Genomic DNA, 23,588 nt, shown 5'->3' with positions numbered 1-23,588 from the left:
GAAAAATGTGCAGTTTCTTGTAGGATGGGAAGTGCTGATAACAGATTCAGAAAAGTGTTTATAAAATCTGCTAAGAACCACATCGACATTCTTAAAATTACATATTGTACAAAGCCCTAAACTCTGTGAGTGTGCAACCACTGCCCTGTCAAACTGCTCCTTTGGGGGTACATACACACACATATGTCAAACACACAGACAGACTCATTTGAAAGCAGTCAGTTTAGCATGGCAGTGGCTGTACGACTGCACAGCACACAAATATATATATGTATGTACATCTACAGCAAAAAGGAAACAAGCCAAGAGATGTATGACACAGCTGGGGTACACACCATCTCAAAAGGGAATAATACATTTCTTGGAGTTTTAACAGCTCTTAGCAAAATTACCTCTTGGAAATAATTATGCAAAGATTTAGAATCAGGTATTTACATGCTTCCGATTTATCTAATTCCATTTAATAATTAAAAATATGCAAGTATTATTTTAAGTCAGTAACATTTGTCATTTTTGGCTCAACTGTAGATTTTCTTATTATTAATCTTAGTTGAAAAATCAGCTACAGAAATGTCTATTAAAACCATGGGGTGGAAGAACCCCTCTCCCCTGTACTTCAACAAGTTCTGAGTTGGCACAAAACAGATAACTCTGGAGCCCCAACACGACCCTTCCTCAGCTGCCCTGTGCATGAGAACTCCCTTCCCTCGTCTGAGCCACAGCAGACCCAGCAGAGCCAAGGACCATGGAGGAACACACACAGGCAGTCCCCACCACGTCAGAACTAAACCAGAATCAGAGGCTCGAGGGTCAGACTGCCTCTGATTCACCTGTCTGCTTTTCCAATCTGCTTTGGTGCAGCTTTCCCCATAGTTCCACCTAGCAGGGGTTCCACACTCACAGCTCTTTCTCATCTTTTACTACAAAACCATTTCCAGCATTAAAAGGTGCACGGAGCTCTTACAAACACACACATACACATTCTCACCTGTGATTTCATCTACTCTTGGCCTTTCCACTGACATTCAGGAAAAAACTATCCCTTGGAACACTGCTTGTGTCAGGAGCTGGATTGTCTCCCAAACAAAACTCCTTAAAACAACCTCTGACAATGTCAGATCTCCACAGGACACACCAGAATAACCCCACTGGTGGCTTCTGCTGTACCAGGTACTGTGGAAGGTGCAAGGAGACAGGTGGGACACAAGGAAAAACGAGCATCAGAGAGCCATGGAATGGTTTGGGTTGGAATGGACCTTAAAGCCCATCCAGTTCTACCCCCTGCCGTGGGCAGGGACACCTTCCACTCTCCCAGGTTGCTCCAAGCCCTGTCCAGCCTGGCCCTGGGCACTCCCAGGGATCCAGGGGCAGCCACAACCTCTCTGGACAACAGAGAGGCTTTAAAGTAAGATCACTCCACTGCATGTCATTCAGCAAAGCAACCTAAAAGCACATGCACGCACAGCCTCCCATGCTCGTGGTTTAATTGTAAACAGCATGTGAAAAAAACAATTTAAAAAGGTACGAATACAATTCTGAAATCCCTGAAGAAAAGACATACCCACGAGTATTAAGAACAGTAGAAAAGCTCATCATTAGCAATTGCAAACGTGTTTCCATCCTGTTGCATTCATTAGAGGAATACAAAATTGAATCTAGTGTTTACATGCTAGAATTACAATAGAAACTAGATTTCAAAGGTTACATATGGAGAGAAATGTATCGGCATAGGAACTTGCAAAAGACTGTGCTGTACAGCATTTCTAAAGACATGAGTCTGTCAAGACAATACAACGATTGCAAATCCTTTCAGACAGTTCAAAAGCGTGGCTGGAGGTAATGCTGCTTTCTGTTCTCTGAAAGGATTAACTGCACCAGTATTTTTAGTAGGTTTTAATGACAATTTAACCTCAAGAAATACCTAACCCCTCAAAAACCGAGGTGATCAGAAACACACAGGTACCTTACAGCCCTCAGGTTTTATTTCTTTGTACACTAAACATCAATTCATTCGACAGCATCTACAGAAAACGGTTTTAAAAATGCTTTTATGAAATACTTTTCATACTCAGTAATGCTAATATTTAAAAATACTTCACAGTGTGGTACTAATGTAACTTCATAAAACGAGCAACTTGAGTTCGCTAAAGCTCAAAGCCTTACATTATATTAAAATAGTCCAAAGATCCCACACACACACACACAGAATCACTAGCACTATAAATATACTTAAGCCACTTTAGTGCAAAGTCTGGTTTTGCTTCCCCTGACAAATCCCTCTATATTCCTGCCAGCATATTAAAACGTCATCCTTTACTAATCTAATTATTGATTTTCAAGGATTCATTTACAGTTGAAATCCCAGAAGAACTTTTTTTCAATTTACCATAAAAGTAATGACTTGGTTTATTAAGCATTTGATTGCTTGGTTCACGTGGTCTGTGTAACACTGAGAACACTCGCATATGCACAGCAAGATTTGAGTTCATCTTCATGAGGAGCCACTTGAATTTATTTCACCTTTTAATGGAAGGATCTCCAGTAATGACCATCAGAAAAAAGCCAAAGCTTTGAATTACAAAATTGCTATCCTCATCTTACAAATTCATAAATGGAAGTCAGAACAGAGAGTCTGGACTGCCTGCTCTGTCCCAGCCCCCTGGCTGCAGCTCAGCCTCACACACAGGCAGGTGGAGCCTTCCCCAGCTCCCTCCTTCCAAACATGGGTGTCTCTAAAGCCCCACTCGAACATCATCTAGTGCAATGTGCACCCACTCAGCACTTCCTACAGCTTCTCAGACAATAAAGCCACTGGTTAGCAGCCCACCAACAGGTCTGTGCCACAGGGACCTGCTGCCTCCTGGGCTCTCCTGGAGCAGAGCCTGCACATCCTGTGATCAGCTCGGGGAAGCTGCCTCTATAAACAAACATTTCACCTGTCTAGAAAACAATGTCACAGGGGAAAAAACTGAATAGCTGACCAAACAAAGTATATCCCACCAGATTAACTCCCTGTGGCTGGGACACCTCAGACGGACAACAGTGACACGGACTGATGGGACCTGGACTCAAGTGAGGGGCTGATCATCACCCCCGGTCCGCAGGGAATCCCTTTGGGGTGCCTGGGGGGGACCTCAGGCTCAGAGGAGCTGCCTCCAGGGAGCAGCAAAGCCAAAGCAAGAAGGTTCAACTCCACATTTGAAAGTGTGTATTGTAAAGAAAATGAGCCACATTAAATACTCCATTGTTTTGACCCACCTCCAGCAGGTTTCCTCTCTTTGTTCCCATCACCACAACTTTCAGACTTTCAGTTTCTTTCTCTGAACACAACAGCACCTGGTCCTACACTTACTGCATTTTAATTTTGAAGACCTATCCCCTTGCAAAAACATAACTTTAGTATTAAATGTCTTTGCTTATGTGCAGAAACATCTTTCAGGGCAGTACCTCTGCAAAGCACAGTAATGGAAATACCAAGCTGAAGTAAGACATTGGCTCAGAAGGCAGGAGAGCACACTCCTCTGCAGTGCAAATGGGACATCCTCCCAGCACCCAAAAGAGGGGCTGTTTGCTTTGCTGGGGACAGTCTGTAAAAGCTGACCAGCTGCAGCCTCCCCAGCTCTGGCCTGACCACAGCCCCACACACACAACAGCCTTCACTGTGCAGGGAATATTAAAGACAACATTTGGATAAACTTGGATTAAATCTATCACGAATGACACCACGGGAAGGATGCGCTGTGTTCTGCAAAGTCATGGAAGGGAAGAAGAAACATTTCTAAACCAAGCAATAAAATAAGGGCCAAGTCAAGGAAAAGCTTCAGCAGGTGCTTCAAAAACTCAGAACCACACATGTGCTAAAACAACAACAACAAAGCCTTCCAAAACCTCCACCGCCCCTTATTAAATTATCTAAAACAGATGAATTGGAACATTTTTAGAAGGGCCTTTTTTTTGTACAGTCTGAAGGCAGATTCCCGTGCTCACATACTGGTTCCTAAGAAATATTTTTTAAAGCACCAACTTGACTTAGAAGTTCTGTCAACTTCAAACCCTGATGTGAAGGAAGATCAGACTGAAATATTTCAGACTTGCTGACTCACGGAGTTACTGCCTTGATAACCACAGCACTTGGGAACACCACGAGAAATAGCAAAAAATCTCCATGTTGAATTTGCACACTGTTCCCATCTCCTATCACATCCAGGCCTTGGGAGTGTCTTTTTTCAGAAGAGACAAACTGAAATTTAGGGTTCTCACACAGAAAGTGTTTATGTGAGAGGGAGGGAACAATGCCATTGGGAATTCTCTGTCTCCTGCAATTCTCTGGGCCTCAGTACTCTGTACCCTTCCTCCTGTCAAAGACTTGTGACAAATATCCAAAACTGCCCCTTGGCACTCCGACACTGAGCCATGTCAGAATTCCAACTAGTAGGAACATATTTCTGAGTGATAAAAAGCCTAAAAACAAACTCCCCAACAACAAATAAAGACTGTAGAAACTGGTAACATTTAATAAAAAAAATTAACAGTAGATAATAGCAAAACTTTTGTTTGACACAGAAGATTTCTGCTGAGTTTAAAAATACTATCCCTTGATTGAGATAATAAAAAATAATATTTCACAGCTATTTTCCCAGTATATTTGGAAAATGACAACATAATCACAACCTAAACTTCCAGTAATCTTATTTTTTTAAAAATAAAGGACTTCTACATGAAGCAAATTACCATCTTCTGAGAAGCTGTGAGTATAGAAATCCTTCCCATGGCACTAAAAAAAGCCACTGAATTGCACTTGCAAATTGAACCTTCCAGCAGCTTAATTTGAAAGTGAGGCAGATAACTCTAATAAAAAATAAATTTATAGTCTGAGATGGAACTTCAAAATTAGTTCATTTAATCATATCACAGCCCCATTTTTATGAAGATGCAATTTGATTTCTGTCCTCTCCTCAGCGTGGCATTTATCTGTGCAATGCTCTCACCACTGATTTCCAAAGCACCCAGACACAGAGCCAGAAGTGGATTCGTTTCAGATGTGGAGGATGAAAATGATCCAGCTGGAAAGTTTGCTGCCTGACCATTCCTAGCCAGGACCCCTGTGCCTGTGCTGGGTGCATGACAAAAGGTGTTCAGTGCACTGCTGAGAAACAAAGTCACGTTTGTCAAAATTATTGTTCCCACCACTGGCACAGTGAACAGAATTCACCCCCTGCAATTTCACTGAAGACAACAGACCCAAATGCTATAAATATTTAAAACACCTAAACACATACTACACATACCACATCAACATTAAATTAAGAGCGGGAAAATGTAATTCAAATCTTTAAAATATCAATAAATTAACAGAGACAAAAAGAGAAATATTTGACACTAAAACCAAGCTAATGAGGCAACACTAAAAGTGTCTGTACAGTGGATGAAACTTGGATGCATCAACTGGCTGCAACTCCTCCCCATCCTTATCACTTGGACACTTCCAGATTCTGATTTTCACCTCTTACAGGAAATGTCTGAGCTGAGGAAGACTTGGAGATGAGTAAGGCAACTGAAAACAGCCTGGCTGTCAGGAATGTTAGAACTGAACCTTTGCTGCAAAGCAGCAACAGCTGCAAGAATGCACCTGCATCTGGATCAGCCACCATGCTCCAAGTGCAATTCCAGGCTCAGGGCTGAAGGAGCAACTGCTTCAGCTCCAGTTAAATCTCGATGCCATCAGTTAGACCCCTTACCAGTTTCAAAATCTTTCAAAACTTTCAAAAACTAGCCCACAATGCTCCTATTTAAACCCTCTATTTAGCCATAAAAAACGCTAAAAGCAACAGCCTTTGCTTTGCAGCTTCCACTCAAACCTGGAACTGCCATTTCCAGGGTTTTAGGCCCCAGCAGATTCTTCTCTTCTATTAAGTTCAATCAAATGCTATTTCAGTGATACACTGCATCATTTCAAAGACTTGGAAATGTTAGATAAGGTGAAGAGTCAGAGAAAGGCTACGGGGAGTTTACCTGAGAGGCTGTTCCAAAAATACCACACACACACACACTTTGATATTAGTGACTAAAGCCCTTGAATCGTTCCCCGAAGCCCACCTTTGCCATCGCACCCACAGGGCCCCGGGACAATCAGCCAGGATGTGCAGGAGCCTTTTATCCCACTTCTTTCCCAAGTGAGTCACTCCAGGCCCGTTTCCCCCCGCGCTGTCTGTGCCTAACCTGGCTGAAGGGCTCTGCCAGGCAAACCCCGGGCGTGTCTGCCAGCACAGGCCCCCCTCTGCTCCCCCCTACAGACAGCAAGAAACGGGGGCGTGAAGGCAGCAGGGTCTAGACAACCCGGGCTCTTAAAACTGCAGCTGGAATGAAGAGGGTGGTTATCGTGAGGGGTTTGGACTGACTGTGGATGAAACAGCTGGAGGCTGATCAAGATGCCACTTCAAGGCTTTGCCCCAGGGCCCTCCAACAGGAGGAGGCAGCAGGGGCAGGGGGCTCTGCCCCATCCTCCCCTGAACAGGTACACACACCTCCAGGAGAGGAACTCAAGTGGGCCTGCACTGAGTGCTGACAAATACATGCCATGCCAGGAATGCTCCATCCTGCTGCTCTCTCTCTCCTTCCCCATTTCCTCACTGGCAGCCCCACGAGACTGCACTGGAGCAAATGTGGATGGGCAGCAGGGCCGGCCTGGAGCAATCGTGGCATGTGACGGGGCAGAGACAAGCTGGTATCCTCCAGGGCAAGGCAGAGAGAGGAGAGGCCAGGGCTCACAGCACAGCAGAGAGGAGGGGGGAGTGTGCAGGAGGGACAGGGCAGAGCATTAAAAATATGATCTTGATCTAGAACAACACAGACACGCAGACTTGAAACGATTTAACAAAAACAAAGCCTTCCCTTTGGCCAAGAGAATTACCCCAATTCTAAAAATACCACATTATTTTCCCTATCTTTTTTTCAGTCCCACTGTGACTAAGAGCACACCAGCTGTACCAGAGGAGCTCAGGGAATTCCCCACTCAGCAGCCCAAGGCAGTGACGGGAAGCACAAGGAGGGGCACAAGGAGGGGCACAAGGAGGGGCACGGAGGGCAGATGGTCGGGGGCACAACCTCCTCTCAGAGCAGGACAGAGGGACAGCCCTGCACCCGGGACAGGGTGACACTACAATCCACCACTACAGGAATACTTGGTTCACTTTCATTTCCAAAACGGCATAGTAAAAAGACAAGGATATTCTTCAGGAAAAACTCAACAATATGAGGGCAGTTCTGCCTTCTTAACAGCACGACAGTACTCAAAACATTTAATCTAGGCTAGCTTGAACAAGCTGTGGTCAATGAGATTTGGTTCCTCAGATATTGCCTTTGTCTGACCAGTTAGATATGCTTTTGCCAACAGGATTTAGCTCCTGCTATATTTGAACCATCTTTAATCCCATGAAGGCTAAAGAAAAATGTCTCTGATTTAGCTCTGTGCACTTATGAATAACTCAAATACTACAGTTAAATTTACAACATAGTTCCCTTAGCTGTTTAGAAGACAATTGTTTTCTTTCCTTTCCCCTTAAGTTCCAGTATGTAAAATATCAGAAGAATTTAGATTAAAAAAAAAAAAAGGGGACATGTTATTTTTAAAGTTGTTCTTGAGAAAATTTCCACATACAAACCCGTGGCATTTCTCCACTGGTTTGAGAACAATTTTCACATGTTGGCATCATCCTTGAGTGGCTGCCACAACTCTGGTATCATAAAGCAACACGTATTTTCTCTTAGCTTATCAAAACACATTTTATTTAACCGCTAAATTTGGTCTGATCCAAGTTTTTCTTCTTACTTCACAACAAACAGGAAAACGCAGATGCCGCACTCAGATCCAAACATGCATCCTACCAGGGAAACGGGGCACGGAAGCCAGATCAGCCCTAGGAGTATGACTGCCCAGAAACATCGCTGCACTCACGGCTCATTACCACAGTTCACACTGAAATGTTCACATTGCTCACTCCTGTTCTGCAACTCCTGTCTAGGTAGCACTGAAAAACAAATTGTTTGGCCCCTTCTGTTCTGACGCTGGAACATTGTGTCAATATACTTTGGCATATATTAAAAAAATCCCTGTAATATACCATAGACTGTGACATTTCCACTTCAGATCTATCATTTACATGTGAAGCACGAATCTCCAAAGAACCCAGTAAAGCTGTAAGAAAGACTACATTTTGCTGAAGCTCTCAGACACCCACTCCATTCAGTCACACCAGCTGGAGAGGTAAGTGTCAAGATACAGCTTTATTCTTTAAAATGAATGTGGAGGTGAAACTCCACAGCCTCCTCCACAGCAATCATTTTTTAAAGTGAAACCACAACGAAATGTGCTCCTGATCCTTCTATGTCAGCAGCATTTCTCAGAAACCTTTTTGCAAATCTGGGTATCTTAAAATCATATCTAAGTTATTTTGCAATCTACGCAATTGTCCCTGCACTTCCCAGTCCAGCTGACGGGCGTCCTAGACATGACATCCATTGGAAGATCTTTTGCTCCTAGAGGTAGAGGAGTCCTTAGCTACCCTCTGTCTAGCACAGGAGGCACAGATGGCCCCCGAGAGACGCTTCAGCCCCTTCTGAAAGACACTGTTGGAGAGACTGTAAATGACACAGTTGCAGAAACTGTTGCTAATGGCAAGCCAAGTGGTCAAGAAGGAGGCGACGCGGTTACTGTAGACATTGGAGCTCTCCAGCAGGAAATAGATGATGTAGGGCAGCCACAGGATGTAGAAGACACTGGTGATGCGGAAGAGGACCATGGCATAGCGCTTGTCTGGGCAGGGCTGGGCCTCCCCGGCCTCCCCGTCCTGCGAGCTGAAGCGCACGCGCCGCTCGTTGATCTCCTTGGTGTGCTGCTGGCAGATGCGGAAGATGTTGAAGTAGGTGAAGCAGACGATGAAAGCGGCCGGGGCGTAGAGCATCACCACAATGAAGAGGGTGAAATAGGGATCGGTGTTCCAGGAGTTGGCGCACCACTGGAACACGTCCCCGTGATATCCAGGCTTTCCCCAGTGAAAGGAGGGTAAGAAGACCAGGCAGGAGTAGAGCCAAATGGTCAATATGCAGATCCGCAGCCTCCACGGGGTAACCAGCGTGTTGTAGGTCAGGGGCTTCGTGATGGCAATGTATCTGTCAATGCTGATGCAGGCCAGGGAGGCCATGGAGACGCTCTTCAGCACTGACACCACATAACCAAAGATTTGGCAAACCAAGGACTCGCTTAAAACAATAGGATAGTGCAGCAGAGACAAAGAAGGCACCAGACAGCTCACGCCCACCAGGAGGTCAGCATACGCCATAGTCTGGATGAAGTAGCTGGTGGTGTGGTGGTTCAGCAGAGGTGCACAGTGAAAGACAAATATCACAATAATGTTGCCCGAAATAATCAGCACCATAAGGAACACAATAATAACCACTTCCAGGAGGCAAAAATTGATGGTCTCCAAATAGCTAATGGCCAGGAGACAGAAGGGCCGGCCACTCTGGTTGCCAACCAAAGAGGAGTTCATCTTGAGCACTGCAGTGATCTCTACTTCATGCTCCTGCCTGCTGCCTGCAGCCACTCCAGGCAGCTGCTGTCATTGCGGCTGGTGCTGTGTGTGCAGCAATGTCAAAACCGGAGCTCCGGTCCCCAGGGCTGCTCCAGATGCTGCTGCTGTGCATTGTCTGCAGCACAATTCCCCTTTAAATCCGGCTCCCCGCCGCTGCCGCCGCACCGGGACCCAGCGGCAGGCATGTCAGCAACTTCCCCGGCGCACCGGAGAGGGCTGATACCGATGCCCTCCTGGGTGGGCTGCCGCGCCGAGGAGGGATGAGGGGCTGGGGGAAGAGGGAGAGGAACCTCCACCGAGTCAGGACGAGAGTCCTCCCAAAGGCTGACAGAGAGAAGGGGAAAGTGTTTTACAGAACCGCCTCTCCCCCGCGCTGCCACCTCCGCCGCTCCCCTCCTTCCCCACGCCCTGCTCGGCGCTCCCCGTCGGCCCCGGCTCCGGCCCCGCTCCCTCCCCACGCCCCGCCGGCGGCAGCGGGAGGCGATGCCGCCTCCCCGGAGCCCCGGCGGCCGGGCGAGGGGATGCGCGGCGGGGAGGGCGGGGGTCCAGCCCTTCTCCGCTGGCTCCATCTTGCACGGCGCTTTTGTTCGCCGCCTCTCCCGGCCCCGCCGCCGCCGCCGCCCCGGCCCCGCCGCCGCCCCGCCGCCCCTCGCCCGGCCCGGCCCCGCCGCCCCGGCCCTACCTGCGGCGGGGGAACAAAAGCGCGGAGCATCCTCGGGCGGGCGGCGTGCGCTCCGGCCGCGGCGATGCGGAGCCGGGGGCGGGGAGGCGGGAGGAAGGGGAGGGAGGCGGCGGGAGCGCGGGGGAGGGCGCGGCGCGGCGGGGACCCGGCGGGGAGCGGGGCCGCAGCCCCGGCCCCCATCCGCCCGCCCCGGCGCGCAGGGAGCCGGGCAGCGCCGGCCGCAGCCCCGGCGAGGCGGGTCGGCGCTCCGGGGGCGCTCGGCGAGGCGGATCCACGCGCGGCCGGTGGCGGTGGGAGCCTCACCCGGCGCGACCCCGCCGCCCCCGGCAGCGCACGCGGGTCCCGGCCCTGCCGTCCCCGCGCCGCCGGTGCCGCAGGGACACACACCCAGCGCGCAGCCCGCTCCTCCTCCCGCACCCCGCACGGCGAGCGCCAACCGTCCATCACCGCCCTGAATTCACGCGGTTCGTCGTCACTTAAAGGCTTTTCCATCCCAGCCCGTTTGGCGAAATACCTATTCTGGAATAAACGTGCCTTTCCTAGGTGTGCTCTGTGTTGCTCAAAGGAGACACCTGAAACCAAGGGCAAAGCTGAGAACGATGTCCCACCATTAATCCAGATGCTGCTCCAGGTAGGCAGGCACCTCCCTCCATACACAGAGACACACACACAGAAAGCACGGGCACCGTTGTCCCTCACATCAGACACCCAGGCAGAAAACCCAGCGACATTCCAGCCAGCTAACACAGAGAGATTCATAGCACAACACTTAAACTTGTATTCACACCCTAAGTTAATACCATCCCACTATTTAACCAGAAAAACCTCTTTGAAGGCAGAGAGGCATAGCAAGGCACAGCTCTAGTTTATTGTTTGTCAAGAGCTTCAACTGACAGGCTGGAAAACATGTTCCCAGGTATGTGGGAGCTCATTCTCTGACCGTGACACCAGACTGCTCCACTGCCACTGCTTAGGGCAAGCCCTCGCCACAGGAATTTCTATTTGAATGGATCAAACCAGTAAAAATCTGAAGTTCTTCAACAATCAAAATCGTTTAGTCAGGCAACAAAGTGTGCAGCTGGCATCCTTACAAGCTTAAGTCCACACTCTGAATTCAACCAATACCAACAAACCCAAAGGTTTTGGTTCACCTAAGCTAAACGTTGGTCATTCTGCGGAATACCAAACGGGAAATTAATTGTGGCCAAAGGAATAGATGTCAAAGCAACTGAGCTGCAACTCTCAGGTTTTCAGCTGACCAGTAAGTACAAAAAGCATTTTATGGCCAACCGTTGTGTTGGCCAAAAATCTGTGCTGGACAACAGCATGACTTGGCAGATTTTTCGTTAGTCTCATACAAATGCCTGAAAACAAAAACTTAGGGGTTCTGCCCTATCTTTAACCCTAAAAAGATCTCTTTACTATTGTCCAGCCTTTTTTTTTCATTTATAGTGTTTCTACTCATGGCAACTGAAGTACTAGAACTGTAGCTAGGAAACATAAACTTTGAATTAAATTTAGGCCAGGGTATTGTAGATTTACAAAAAACAAGCTCTGATTGAATTACTGCTGGAGAAATGATCTCCTATCTTTCCAAAGCAGAGAATGATTTACATACCGATTGATTCCAATAGTACCTCTGGATCCTTGGGCACGAATGGACACATTATAAACAGCCCCAAGAAAATGTACATTGATACACTGAACTTCCTATGTCACACACATAAAAACAAGGTAGCAATGGAAATACTGAGCCCAACCAAAAACACATCTGGTTGCTGAAAATTTTAAACAGAAAACGCACCATGAAATCAAAAACTCCCCAGTGTTCAGGTTTTTATGAAAAGCTTAACGCCCTTAGAGCCGAGGTATTCCTGTAGAAGAGCCACGTCTGTTTTTTCCTTTAACTGACATTCTATTGTTTCTCCGAAGCTGAGAGCAATGACTCCACTCAGTGCTCTTGCCAGCTCACTCCTGCTTGCTTAAAACACCCAAAGCAGCAGCAGCTCCACCTGCTCCTGCCCCTGCAGCCAGCCCGGGAGGTGAAGCAAACTGCACCTGGAAGGTACCTGGGGTACAGTGTCTGCTCCCCAGCTCTCTGGCTGGGTGCTCCACCAGCCCAGCACGAGAACCTCTCCTAAAGACACCCAAATGTGTGGCTGAGGTGGCTGAGCTCCGTGAGACTGGAAATACTGTTGTGGTGTACAGACTTCTCCCACTCCACACCATACAGCACCACCTCGTCTAAGGCAATGAAAAGTACTCCAGAAATTATTCAAAGTTACAATGACAACTCCTGGGAAAACTGCTGCTTGTAAAAGATAATTAAACTTTTATCACCATGTGATCAAAACTAATCAAACAAGGAATCTCAAGGCTCAGGCACACTGACAAGGCTGCGTCATCATACAGAGCGATGCACAGAGGCATGGTAGGTTCCATTTCAGTTGACTGTACCCAGCCATGGACCTCTGTCCTCCTGAAAATTCAAAGCATTCTTTTTAATTTATAGGAACATATGGAAATATGATTGTGATACAAGCAGAAAATAAGTGTTAGCCACCCACAGCTAAGGTTCTGTCACATTTTATGCTGCCGATGACAGCACATTCAGTCAAATAACAGTAGTGACATTTTAATCTATTTCTTCATTAAAAACTAGCATCATTTGCAGCAAGACAGACAAGTATATTTGGTAGAACGTCTGTGTTCTATAATCCTCGTCTCATGGAGACAAAAAGGTGGGAAGATGAGAAAGTGGGTAGCAGGAGTCCTGCTACAAGAAAGACTGGAACAAATTAATCTACCAAGCCTGGGTTTTCTCCCAGAAATGGTGACCCCAGAGTAACATTCCAGGGTACTCCTCCTGACACTGGACTATTACTTTTAATTTTATTTGTGCCACAAGATGTCCCTCTCATGTTGTAATTTTCTTAATATAGTGTATTTATCTGGTACAACAGTTCATGGCTTTTTCCTTCCAACATTACTTCCTCCCACACAGACCTATATCCAAAAGCTTTTTATTTTCTCCTCAATATTGTAAATGTCAAGTTTTTAATGTTGATATTATGAAGAACTTCTCCACTGACAGATTCAGTAGTTGCATTAATCCTTTCTAAAATTTGTCTGTTGTGGCTGTTGTCTCCTTTGCTTTGTGTCACAATTATTTCTCTTTTTTAGCCTGTCTGGCTCGCTTTCCATGTTTTCTACTCAACACTTTCCATCCACCTATGCCTGTCCAGAACATGAGTATTGCTCCTGCAGGTGCCCATTAACACCTGGAGTGAGTCCCTATGTGTCTTCTGCTCCCTTTCAGGGGCTGGAAGCCTGAAGATTAACAGCCATAACCGTGATTGCCAAAGCACTACCAGGACCAGATGCCTCTTCCAGGGATTGTCTAGATCGTTTTACCTAGAGCTTGCTTTCTGTCCCCAGTAGGGACATGACCTTAATTCACTGGGCTGGCTTTCATCCACACTCCCCAACCACCAGCACGGCAATCTGGAGCTGCTAAAAGCTTTATTATTGCACACAGATGGTGTGCAAATTCTCAAAAGTAATTTGTGGAAGCACCATGATGGTGAAACTTCAACCTTCCCGCAATAACAAAAGCACAGAGAACAAAACCTCAGCCAGTGTGTGGCAAAGAAAACCAGAGCAAATAATTAATATATGCTGTCATGATGACTAGAACACAATGAGCACACCTTGAAACACGATTTCAATGCCATTTTAAAGAAATATTCAAGAAGAGAGCTAGACACAGCTCTCCTGAATGGTAGAAGTCAACAGGAGACATTTCCTTTTCAATCCTTCAGTAGCCACAACTCAACAGTGAACAAAAAACTGTTCTTTCAGCAATTAATTTGCAAAGGAAAGAAAAAAACCAAAGACTACCCGAGCCTGCCCAGGAAAGCAGCCACCAGAAGAAATACTGGGGTGCTGCATCCGACACCCTGTGCACGAGGGGAAAACACCCCTGAACAGGCCAGAAGGTTATGAAGCAGCTGTCAACACAGATCCTTATTAATTTGGGACTGTGCTGCTGCATGGGCTCAGGAAAAGCCTGGCAGAAACCAAATGCAGCTACAGGAACAGAGGGCAACATGAAGAGAGAAGAGGCACTGCAGTATGAGCACAGGTTTCCTGCATCTCCTGCTCACATTCCAGGGCACAGGTTTCACATGGACTCCTTGTGCTCCTGCACTACACCACAGCAGTTATTCTCACATAAACCCCCTTCAAGGCATGGTAATGCAAAGAACTGCAGGCTTGCCAGAGAAGAATTGGCATTAGTGACATGCAAAACATGGCAAAGCATTACAAAGATGGGAAAGCAATGTAACATAATGGACCCTTGTCTTCATATAATTAGCAATTTTTTTCCCAGGAACATTTATTCCTATACATTGCTGCATACTGACTGTAACTGAGCTGCTATTTTAAGAGCAGTAAGAATTAGTCACATTAGAACTCCAAAATTATCACATTTCATGCCTAAGAAAAGCATGAAAAAAAAATTTAAGGCCAAAGTGCAGCCCAGCTTTATTATACTCTTGGCATAGACTACACGCAAGGGGTCTGCAAACGTTGTATTGCTGGGCCTTAATTTCATGCTCTCCTCAGCCTCCCAGACAATCCTTGCCTTTTTCCCTGTTCTCCTCTCCAGTACCTCCACAGAGGCACGGAAAGATAACCCTGTTTGAAACCTTGCACTTCTTGCACTGCCTGCAGAATGAAGAAGTCCCAATTCCCCCGTGAACCAAGCCCACGTCTCTCTGCTGAAACACCAGCTCTGTCCCTTCTACAGGAACAGGCCCGGCCTGATTCCATGTTTAAGTCACAACAAACAGCCATGGCACTGGGCTAATATGGCACCTCCACACTGGGGAGGTCAACAGAATTTTCATTTGCTTGAGCTGGCTGTGGCAGCGTGCTGCTGATATACCACAGACCTCATGAGACTGCAGCAGGGCCTGAAAACACTCACTCAGGACCCATTCTCTCTAATTCCTTAATTAGTTTCTGTGCTGAATGACCAGTGCAGGCATAGGCAGTGCTTTTCAGCAGAACACAGCGCAGAGCCAGCCTACTCTCCCTTACACTTGGACTCCAGAGATGCTTCCAACACCAGATGCAGGTTACTTTCTTTGTCTCAGCCAAATGAAAACGAGTGGAAAGGTTTCACAGGTTTAAAAATGAAATGTTACACTATCCCCTTCCAGCTGACAAAGATAGTAGCAGAACGTGTCACCAACTGTGCCACAAAGACATCATCTTGTGCATTCTGATACCAAAACACTGAAACAGAGAAACAAGTGAGGCTGACAACTACTCACCAGGCAATTAAAATAACACAACAGGATAGCTGTGATCACTCCTTGCCAGAGCACTCAACCTCCACATTACTTATATGATTTATTCACCATAAAATCCATGTTACAGCTCTACAATGCATAAACCATATTGAGGAATTTGGATCAAGTTTTTTCTATATTCACCAATTATATGATAATACTTATTTTCATATACAGAACATTTTTAGCTGATTTCACATGATTCATTCACATGATGTAGGATCCTTCCTGCATGACTCCAGCAGAAACTGAGTTTAATTTCAGAAGCCCTCCTGCCCTCAAACTAAGGTCTTTAATTGCTCCTTGTGAATCTGTGCCACCAAAATATAGAGATACAAAGGCTGATTCACTTGTTTTGCTTTTTAATTGGTGAATAATTAATTTCTGTAATATTTGTACTAAAGCTGTATCATTAATAATTTCTAATACAGTCCTTCTAGACTTGCATGTTTGATGAAAGCAATAAAATCCAATGCAGCTATACAGATAATGGTCAAATCCAAATTAACACATCAGTTTTCTGGATAAGAAGGTGACATTTCATTTCGTGACCCATTTGTTACTTGAACTTTGAGAATCACTGAGCGATGTCCGTACATACAATTCTTATATCCTTTTCCTACCTTACTGGAGTCAGCATTCAAGATGAGAAGTCACAAAACTGCTGTCCAATGCAAAAACATGCACATTGTTCTGTTTTCTTTCTACCAAAAAAGGCTGCAATTTCTACTAGTGTTGGATTTTTAGCATAAACACTGAGACAACACAACAAAATTCAGCTTCCATTCAGAAAAGCCAAACAAGCAAAGAAAATTAATCTGTCCATTATGAAAGCAATTAATAGGATATTTACTCTTTACAACCTCAGAACTCGGCTGAGTGAAACAGGACTATAAAAGGAAAGCAGTGCAACGCCACCAGCAGCTCTCTGTAGGGTTTCTGCTGGAGGATTGAATCTCAGCCACTGTTGATACATTCAGGTACGCTCAGGGAAGAGCGCGCTCCAAGCCGCTCTATTCCCACTCTTTGAGAAACGGGGGGGAAAAAAGAGCTGAAAAAAGCCACGGTACCTTTGTGATGAGGATCCTGTACTTCTCCACGAGGTGGTCGTTGTTGTGACAGCCTGCCAGCAGCTGCCACACCTCGCCCCGCAGCGCCTCGGGGACGCCGCTCCGCACCAGCGCCGACAGCGTCTTGGGCCGCACGCTCAGGTTCAGGTGCCTGCCGAGGGGAGGGCTCAGTTACTGCCCCAACACCCACAGAACCCAGCTGGGACACCACACACGGCACAACTGCAGGCACTCCAGAGCTCTCCGTGAAATTCAAGTCATTTAAAATAAATACAGTTTGGAGAACTACTTCCCAAACTACTTCTTGGACTCCCATTAAATTTATATATATATAAAACATTCAGCAAACCAAAACACTCCATTAAATGCTACAGGACAGAGGTCACAGCGTGTAAAGTCCAAGTTCAAACCGCCCCAAAATGAGGAGTTTGCAGAAGCCTCCCAGCAGGAGGTGACCTTGCCAGGGAGGGAGGGCCAGAGGAGCAGTCAGAGCTCTGAGGATCACCTCTGGTGGTTCTCTAACTCAGCCCTGCACCCGAGCAGGCTCCCTGCACCAGCCAGCCCCAGCCCAACAGCTCCTTCCAGCGAGACCACTGACAGCTCATAAAGTACAGCACTGCCAGTCGTAAAAACTAAACCTACATCTCATTTATGCACTTGGAGCACGTTAAGCTGAACAGCTCATTTGTGGCTTACATATAAAAATCTCCAAAAGACACACGTCTTAAATCACAGAAATTACTATTTTTCAGCAGTTACTTAAAAACAAACTTCTGGATAAAATGATCAAGGAACTGACAGACAAAGCCAGGCAGAAAAACGAACTTGTGTCACATCAACTGCATTATGTTCTTAATAAACTGGCATTTATTAATGTTTGTAACAGTCTAACAGATATGTGGATAATAATTTTACACAGACTGGGACTCCCTATGGCCTTTCTCCATCCTACAGTGTTCTGACACAATAATCTAGAGACTAACAAGGCAGACATTTAAATCAGTATTTATTGCATAGAACCCGGGACCATCATGTCCTCCTTGACAATGCTTCCTCTAAAAGAAATCAACTAAAAAAATAATATTTATACAGCAGTTACATTTATATCAGTGTATAGTTACACTTATAGACATATATTTATAGAGCATTTATTATGCTTTTATAATATGTATATTTATAAAATATTTCCTATATACAAAATACTCAATGTTTCTGTAAAGGCCTATAAAACTGCTTTGCCTTAATCTCAGATCAGAGGAAGCACAACAGTAGCTCCAATGAATGCAGTCATGAAGGCTGTAGACTAAAGGCTACACACTACTGGATTCTTCCCAACTATTTTTGAAATGAGAAAACTGTGTGACTCAGCAGTTATAAAACATCAGCCAAATATTCTTTGTTATCACAAAATACCAAATATTTAATTACTATACAAATCTAATTACACAATTCTAAAAAACTAGCATGAAACTACCTGAAGTCTGATTTTTATGGTTTTCAATCCTCTTATGTTAAAAGCTGGGGGATCATTGCTTCCAAATACACATTTTTAGTTAAGAAGGAAAGCCCTTTAACACATATTAAAGCTGTTGCCAGCATTAGCACAGAAGCATTTCATATCCTCTTAGAGCTGCCAAAACATTTCCAATGGGAGTCAGGTGGCTTAATTATCTCCGAGCCCTTGGAAGAATTACAAAAAAAATTCAAGTTGAAAGAAACTTTCTCACAGCAGCAGATGCAGAGAGCTCATCTGGGAAAGATGTTTCTCCAAATCCAGGAGAGGGAAAAGGGATCACGTATCATTTTACCACAGCCTTCCCCTCTTACAATGTGTCCACTTAGTGCAAAACCAAAGAGGAAGGAAAACTACTCATGCAAATAAGCAATACCTGCAGAAAATACTCCACAGTTATAATGTTAATTTAAAGAGATTCCTGTCTAAGTGGTCACTTCAATACTTTTTCTCATCTAAGCTGCATGACTGGCTCCAATCTCTGCTGTCCTTAGATCCCATGCCCCACTCAACCTTTGACTTGCTGCAGAGCCCTTGCCCTGCTCTCACTGACTTCAGGAGGCAAAAGGCCACAATTAAAGCCAGAGCCAAAGTGAAGCCTGTCTGAGCTCAGTCTCATGCTGCCCATCACCCTCCTTTGTGGGGAAAAAATAAAACCTAACAAAACCCCTGAATTTTACAACAATCAGCACCACTTTGGAACTGCTCGGGCTACTCAAGATGAATAAAAAAATCCCTCAGCAAAGGAGGATTGTGTTGCATTAGCAATTGTACTGTCAAGAAACACTCCTCTTGTACACTGACATTTTCCAGGGAAAAACAGCAGAGCTCATGTACTTCCTTCTTGGCAGGCTCTGGAGCCTTCCTTTAGATAAGGGAGGAAAAACATCTTCTCTATCCAAGTCCAAATCTCCCATTTCTTAAGCTACAGTCACTAAGATATGACAGCTGCAGGAAAAATTGGCTGTGAACCCAGTCAGAATTACAAAGAGGAATGGAAGTGATCTGTGCAGAACAGACAAAGCAAGAGCTGCATTTTCTCTACACTACTTAGTTTAGGTTTTCCTTTAACAAAATCCCAAGGAACCTGAAGAAAAATAGAATTTTAAGACAGTACCAACTAAAGATACAGCATAAGTGAATTTATATACATTAAGCATGCACTCAAAAATTAAAATATTTATAACACCCTCTAAAGAAATCAGAAAACATCAAGCCAGAGAATTGTGGGGATGGACAGAGAACTAAATCCAAACTAATCTTATATCAAATGGCCTCTGGAAATAAAAACTCCAAGAAGGAGCAAACAGAATGAGAATTTTCAGAATGTGATTTTGCCACTTACCACTTGGACAGCAGCTCTCCCCACGTTTCAAGAATTTTTTCTGCACACTCTTTGGAAACATCTCCAGAACCACTTAAGAGTGGTTCATCATTGTCTGCCAAGAGAACAGAGGGGACACTTCAGCCAAGGCCACATGCAAGGCCAGCAGGAAAAGTGGAACAGCAGAAACCCAAGTTATCTCCATTTCATCTTTGTAATGCCAGATGTAAGGCCAGATGTTTCTAAACTCAGAAGTGGTCGTGGTTTGCTTTAAAAGAATTTTTTAAAAGCAGAAGTTCTTGAAAATGCATTAAGTTCCAAGCTGGGCAGGTCCTGGTACAGTTTCATCTCTCCCAGATGTCTGACTCTCCACTAAAACACTGCCTGCTGCCACTTCCAAATAACAGCAGCTTCTCCTTCCTGCTCTCAAACCCGTTCACAGCTGCTCAGGGAGGGGCAGAAGCCAGCCCCCAGATGATGACCCCCAGTTTTTAGGAGCCCTTTTTCATGTTGTCCCAAACACACCACACAGGAGGCCTGGGCTGAGAAACGCAGGGACACTGAAGTGCCAGACGAGGGAGAGGCTGACCAGGAACGCCAGGACACTGGCTATGGAACGCCAGGACAGTGGCTATGGAATGCCAGGACACTGGCTATGGAATCTTGCAGTATTCCAGCAAGAAAGAACCCCTCAATCAGGCAGATTCTGACTGGAAAGGATCCTACATCTTTTATAACCACATTATTCACCAAGTGCCTTTTCTCAAAGTCCACAGGAGCTTCTTACCTTCCTCTTCATCATCCTCTGGAGGAGATGGGATCATGGAGCCCTGCGAGCCCGACTGGGGCAGGCGGAGGGAAGGGCTGGCTGTGGTTTTCCTCCTCTCCCTCTCAGACTCACTTTCCAGGCACACCACCTCATACAGAGTGTCCGAGTTGTTCTTCCTGTCCTTCTGCTTTATCTAGGAAACAAGGATCATTTCACTGAGGAAGCTACACAAATGCCAGATCACTTCCTAAGGCTCTGCCTTCTCTTCCCACAACAGGAGAGCTGAGGAACAACTCCCATCCCATTCTACAGAGAGGAATGTTCATAGCTGGAACACACTGAATGCAAGGGGCAGGCTGTCAGTGCTCCCTGAAACGTGCTGGCAGCGTGCTGCAGCCAGTGGCACCAAGTGTCTGCCACAGGCAGAAGTGTCACTTGCATCTGCCATCCACTGGGTGCTCATCTTTCCACCCATCAATGAACTGGACACAAATGCACTGATTTTTAAAGTTATAAATGCATCTGTGGTCTAAGAGATGAAGGTTCCTCAATATGCAGAAACTTTGCCTTTATTTAAACAGTAGTGGAAAATTGAAAGCAAAAATTTATAAATTCTGTCAAATTCTTCTTCAAAGAGATATAAAATGAGCTGAAATAGAAAAGGTTTCTGGGGATACTGATGGTGGCAAAAGTAGTCTTAAAAATTTGTTCATATTTATTTGAACAAGATGAGATGAGCTTTAAGGTCCCCTCCAAACCAAACCAGCCTGGGACTCCATCATTTTCCCACGGCAATGGTTTTTAGCAAAGCTTCCAACTCTGTGTACACATTGCTGCAGGAACACAAATCGCTGAGTCCCAAAGCCTACTCTGTGACCCTGTTTCTCCATAATTTTCAATGCTTTGTTACCTTCCTTTCCTTTAAAGAAGGATTTTTCTTTGTGAAGCAGTTCTAAAATTTTAATACATTAGGACTAAGGACTTAGAATTTTTTTTCCTAAATGAATAAAAATAGAGAGCAGAAAAGAGAAGGTGAAGAAAAGAGGGAAATAAGATTTATAATTATACTCCACACTAAGCTCCCAGCGCTCAATTTTATTCTTTGGAGCATTAAAAATGAAGAGAAATACATCAAAACTAAAAATGACTAAATCACTAAATGCAATCGGAGCAAATAAAATCCCTCTGCTTTCACCATTTCCGAATAAAGAAACACTGCCAAAGTAAGATAAGCCAATTCTGCACAGCTGTACTTTTAATAGGCTAATCATGACTCCACAGAAACAGGTTTCCCTTCCAGGCTTATCAGGCACTACATTCTATATTTGTTGCTTCCACTACGAGTTTTGATAATCTCCCATTAGTAAACACTGGAAGTTGGATAACCTGACAGCGTCTGTGGAAAAAAAGAATTGGCCAAGATAAGTCACAATGTCTGTGAATTTGGTAAGACAAAAGATCCAGAATTAGCTCAGCAAGATAAGCTTCCTTTAAACTGCCAAACAGAAAAGGCACCTTTTGGAGGCTGTAGAATATTTATAGCCCAACAGCCTCTACATGCTCCACCTCAAAAATATTCTAAATAAAAAGGCTGAGCTCATCCATGAAGTATTTTTCCACCTTAAACTTTGAAGGAAAGGGGTTTTTCTTTACATATAAAAAGAATCCTTGGTGAACTTCATCTTTGTTACTACCCAGATGCCATTCTTTGTTAGCACTTAAAGGCAAGTGTAAAAAGAATGAAGAAAAGCCTCTTGCTTAACTCAAAACCTCTTTAAATAAGAACACTTATCAAGAAATTAGGACTCCAACACTGCTTTCTTTTTGGGCTGCACCCAGAATTGCTAGGCCTCGAGAGAGCACGTACATCCACATTGTTATTTGCTTTTATACATTTCCAGTTCTTTAAACAGGACTTTCATTTCAGAACAATAGTTTCTAGAGCAGAAGAATAGCAGCTATTTCAAGTACATGATCTCTTCGGTGACTTGGACCTTCAACTTACCAGCCTTATTTTGAGACTAAGTTATTGCCTCGTACTGTTATTAGGAATATCCTGGACAGAAATAATGCTTCCATTTTTAGGAGATGGGTAAAAAATAAGTTGGAAAAAAACAGTAAATTTTTTTAACAAGTTCTAGGAATTTTTGGTGGTTGCTTGGATTTTTTTTTTTCCCCGGGGCAAACTTGGGGTATGTGTGAAATCTCTGTTTCCAACCATGCAGAAGGGGAAAATAGACGTTGACAAAAAATAATTTCCTTTGGAATTTCATATGGATGTTTGCTCATCTAAAACCACTTCAAAAGAAATGTTCAGTTTTGCATGATAAAATAAATTTAGTGATCTATCAGATACCATGTCACCAGGATTACAGTAAGGACTTTTTTTTTCTCTTAACCCTTAATTTTACACAATTATTTCTCTATACCCTTATGGCAGCAAGTCTCAGCACAGCCCCAGTTTGCAGATAAATTCTCCCTTCCTTTTCTTGCTGTGGTTTGGCTGGAAAATCCAAAAGCCTCTCTGTAACTTCGCAGACTCATCAAAGCTATCAAAAAAGCCATTTCAGGCCCTTTATGGGAACTGCAGATAGCCAGCAACAATCAGCACAATAAAGGGCAGCTTTCCTCAAAGTGAAGTGCATTTATTTTACCTCTGAATCAAGAGGAAAATGCTGCATTATGAACATTATATTAGTAAAAGTTTCAGCAATCATAGGGAGAAACAGCCTATTAATTGTCAATTTTATTTCTTTATTTTTTAACACGTTACCTGTTTCAATTTTAAGAAAAAATTTTCAGTTGAGCTCCGTTTGCTGAAGGGCCAGAACAGCCTCTCATTAGGTGAGCAAACTCTGACTTTAGTCTCCAGAATGAATCGAACAGGCTCCTGCACCTCAGTGATGACCAAATCCACAGCAGTGGTCATGAACAACACTTTGTCTAGAGAGAGAAAAAATGAAGCCACAATGTGAAAAGAAACATTTCAAATAAAATATTCCATAACCCCTTTCCCAGTAACATGGAAGAACAAAGGAAACTTTCCTTTTCAGAATCGATTTTCCCCCTAATTTAACATCTCAAAACCCTACAAGCTTCAGAATAGGGAAATTGGATCACCGTGCACTATTCACCAGAGAGAAAGGAAACTGCAGCCTTCAAGCCAAGAAAATGATCTTGTTAAAGAGAATAAAAATTCTGCTTTTTCAAATCCCACTGAAATTGTATCAAAACCTTCATTAAACATTATAGAGGATCTGTGCACTTAACTGCACAGTGC

At 44.6% G+C, this 23,588-nt stretch overlaps 2 protein-coding genes across 3 annotated transcripts in view; both read right to left on the bottom strand.

Annotated features, from left to right (window-relative positions):
• RABGAP1 (RAB GTPase activating protein 1) overlaps positions 1-23,588 on the bottom strand; it is a 60,698-nt gene that overhangs the window by 21,935 nt on the left and 15,175 nt on the right. For both annotated transcript variants that reach the window (XM_038156691.1, XM_038156692.1), the window contains exons 10-13: positions 23,082-23,251; positions 20,327-20,501; positions 19,561-19,654; positions 16,703-16,853 (exon numbers count right to left, since the gene is read on the bottom strand). In XM_038156691.1, the coding sequence (XP_038012619.1) occupies positions 16,703-16,853; positions 19,561-19,654; positions 20,327-20,501; positions 23,082-23,251 (590 nt within the window). The remainder of the gene's footprint in view (positions 1-16,702; positions 16,854-19,560; positions 19,655-20,326; positions 20,502-23,081; positions 23,252-23,588) is intronic.
• GPR21 (G protein-coupled receptor 21) lies at positions 7,069-16,696 on the bottom strand. The gene is made up of 2 exons (XM_038156695.1): positions 10,273-16,696; positions 7,069-9,914 (listed from the first exon to the last, which is right to left on the bottom strand). Exon 2 carries the CDS (start codon positions 9,546-9,548, stop codon positions 8,502-8,504), a length of 1,047 nt encoding a protein of 348 aa, XP_038012623.1. The 5' UTR covers positions 9,549-9,914; positions 10,273-16,696; the 3' UTR covers positions 7,069-8,501.

Source organism: Motacilla alba, chromosome 17, assembly GCF_015832195.1.
Source record: "Motacilla alba alba isolate MOTALB_02 chromosome 17, Motacilla_alba_V1.0_pri, whole genome shotgun sequence".
NCBI lineage: Eukaryota > Metazoa > Chordata > Aves > Passeriformes > Motacillidae > Motacilla > Motacilla alba.
The sequence above is the reverse complement of the archived record's forward strand: the minus strand, read 5'-3'. Positions and strand labels throughout refer to the sequence as shown.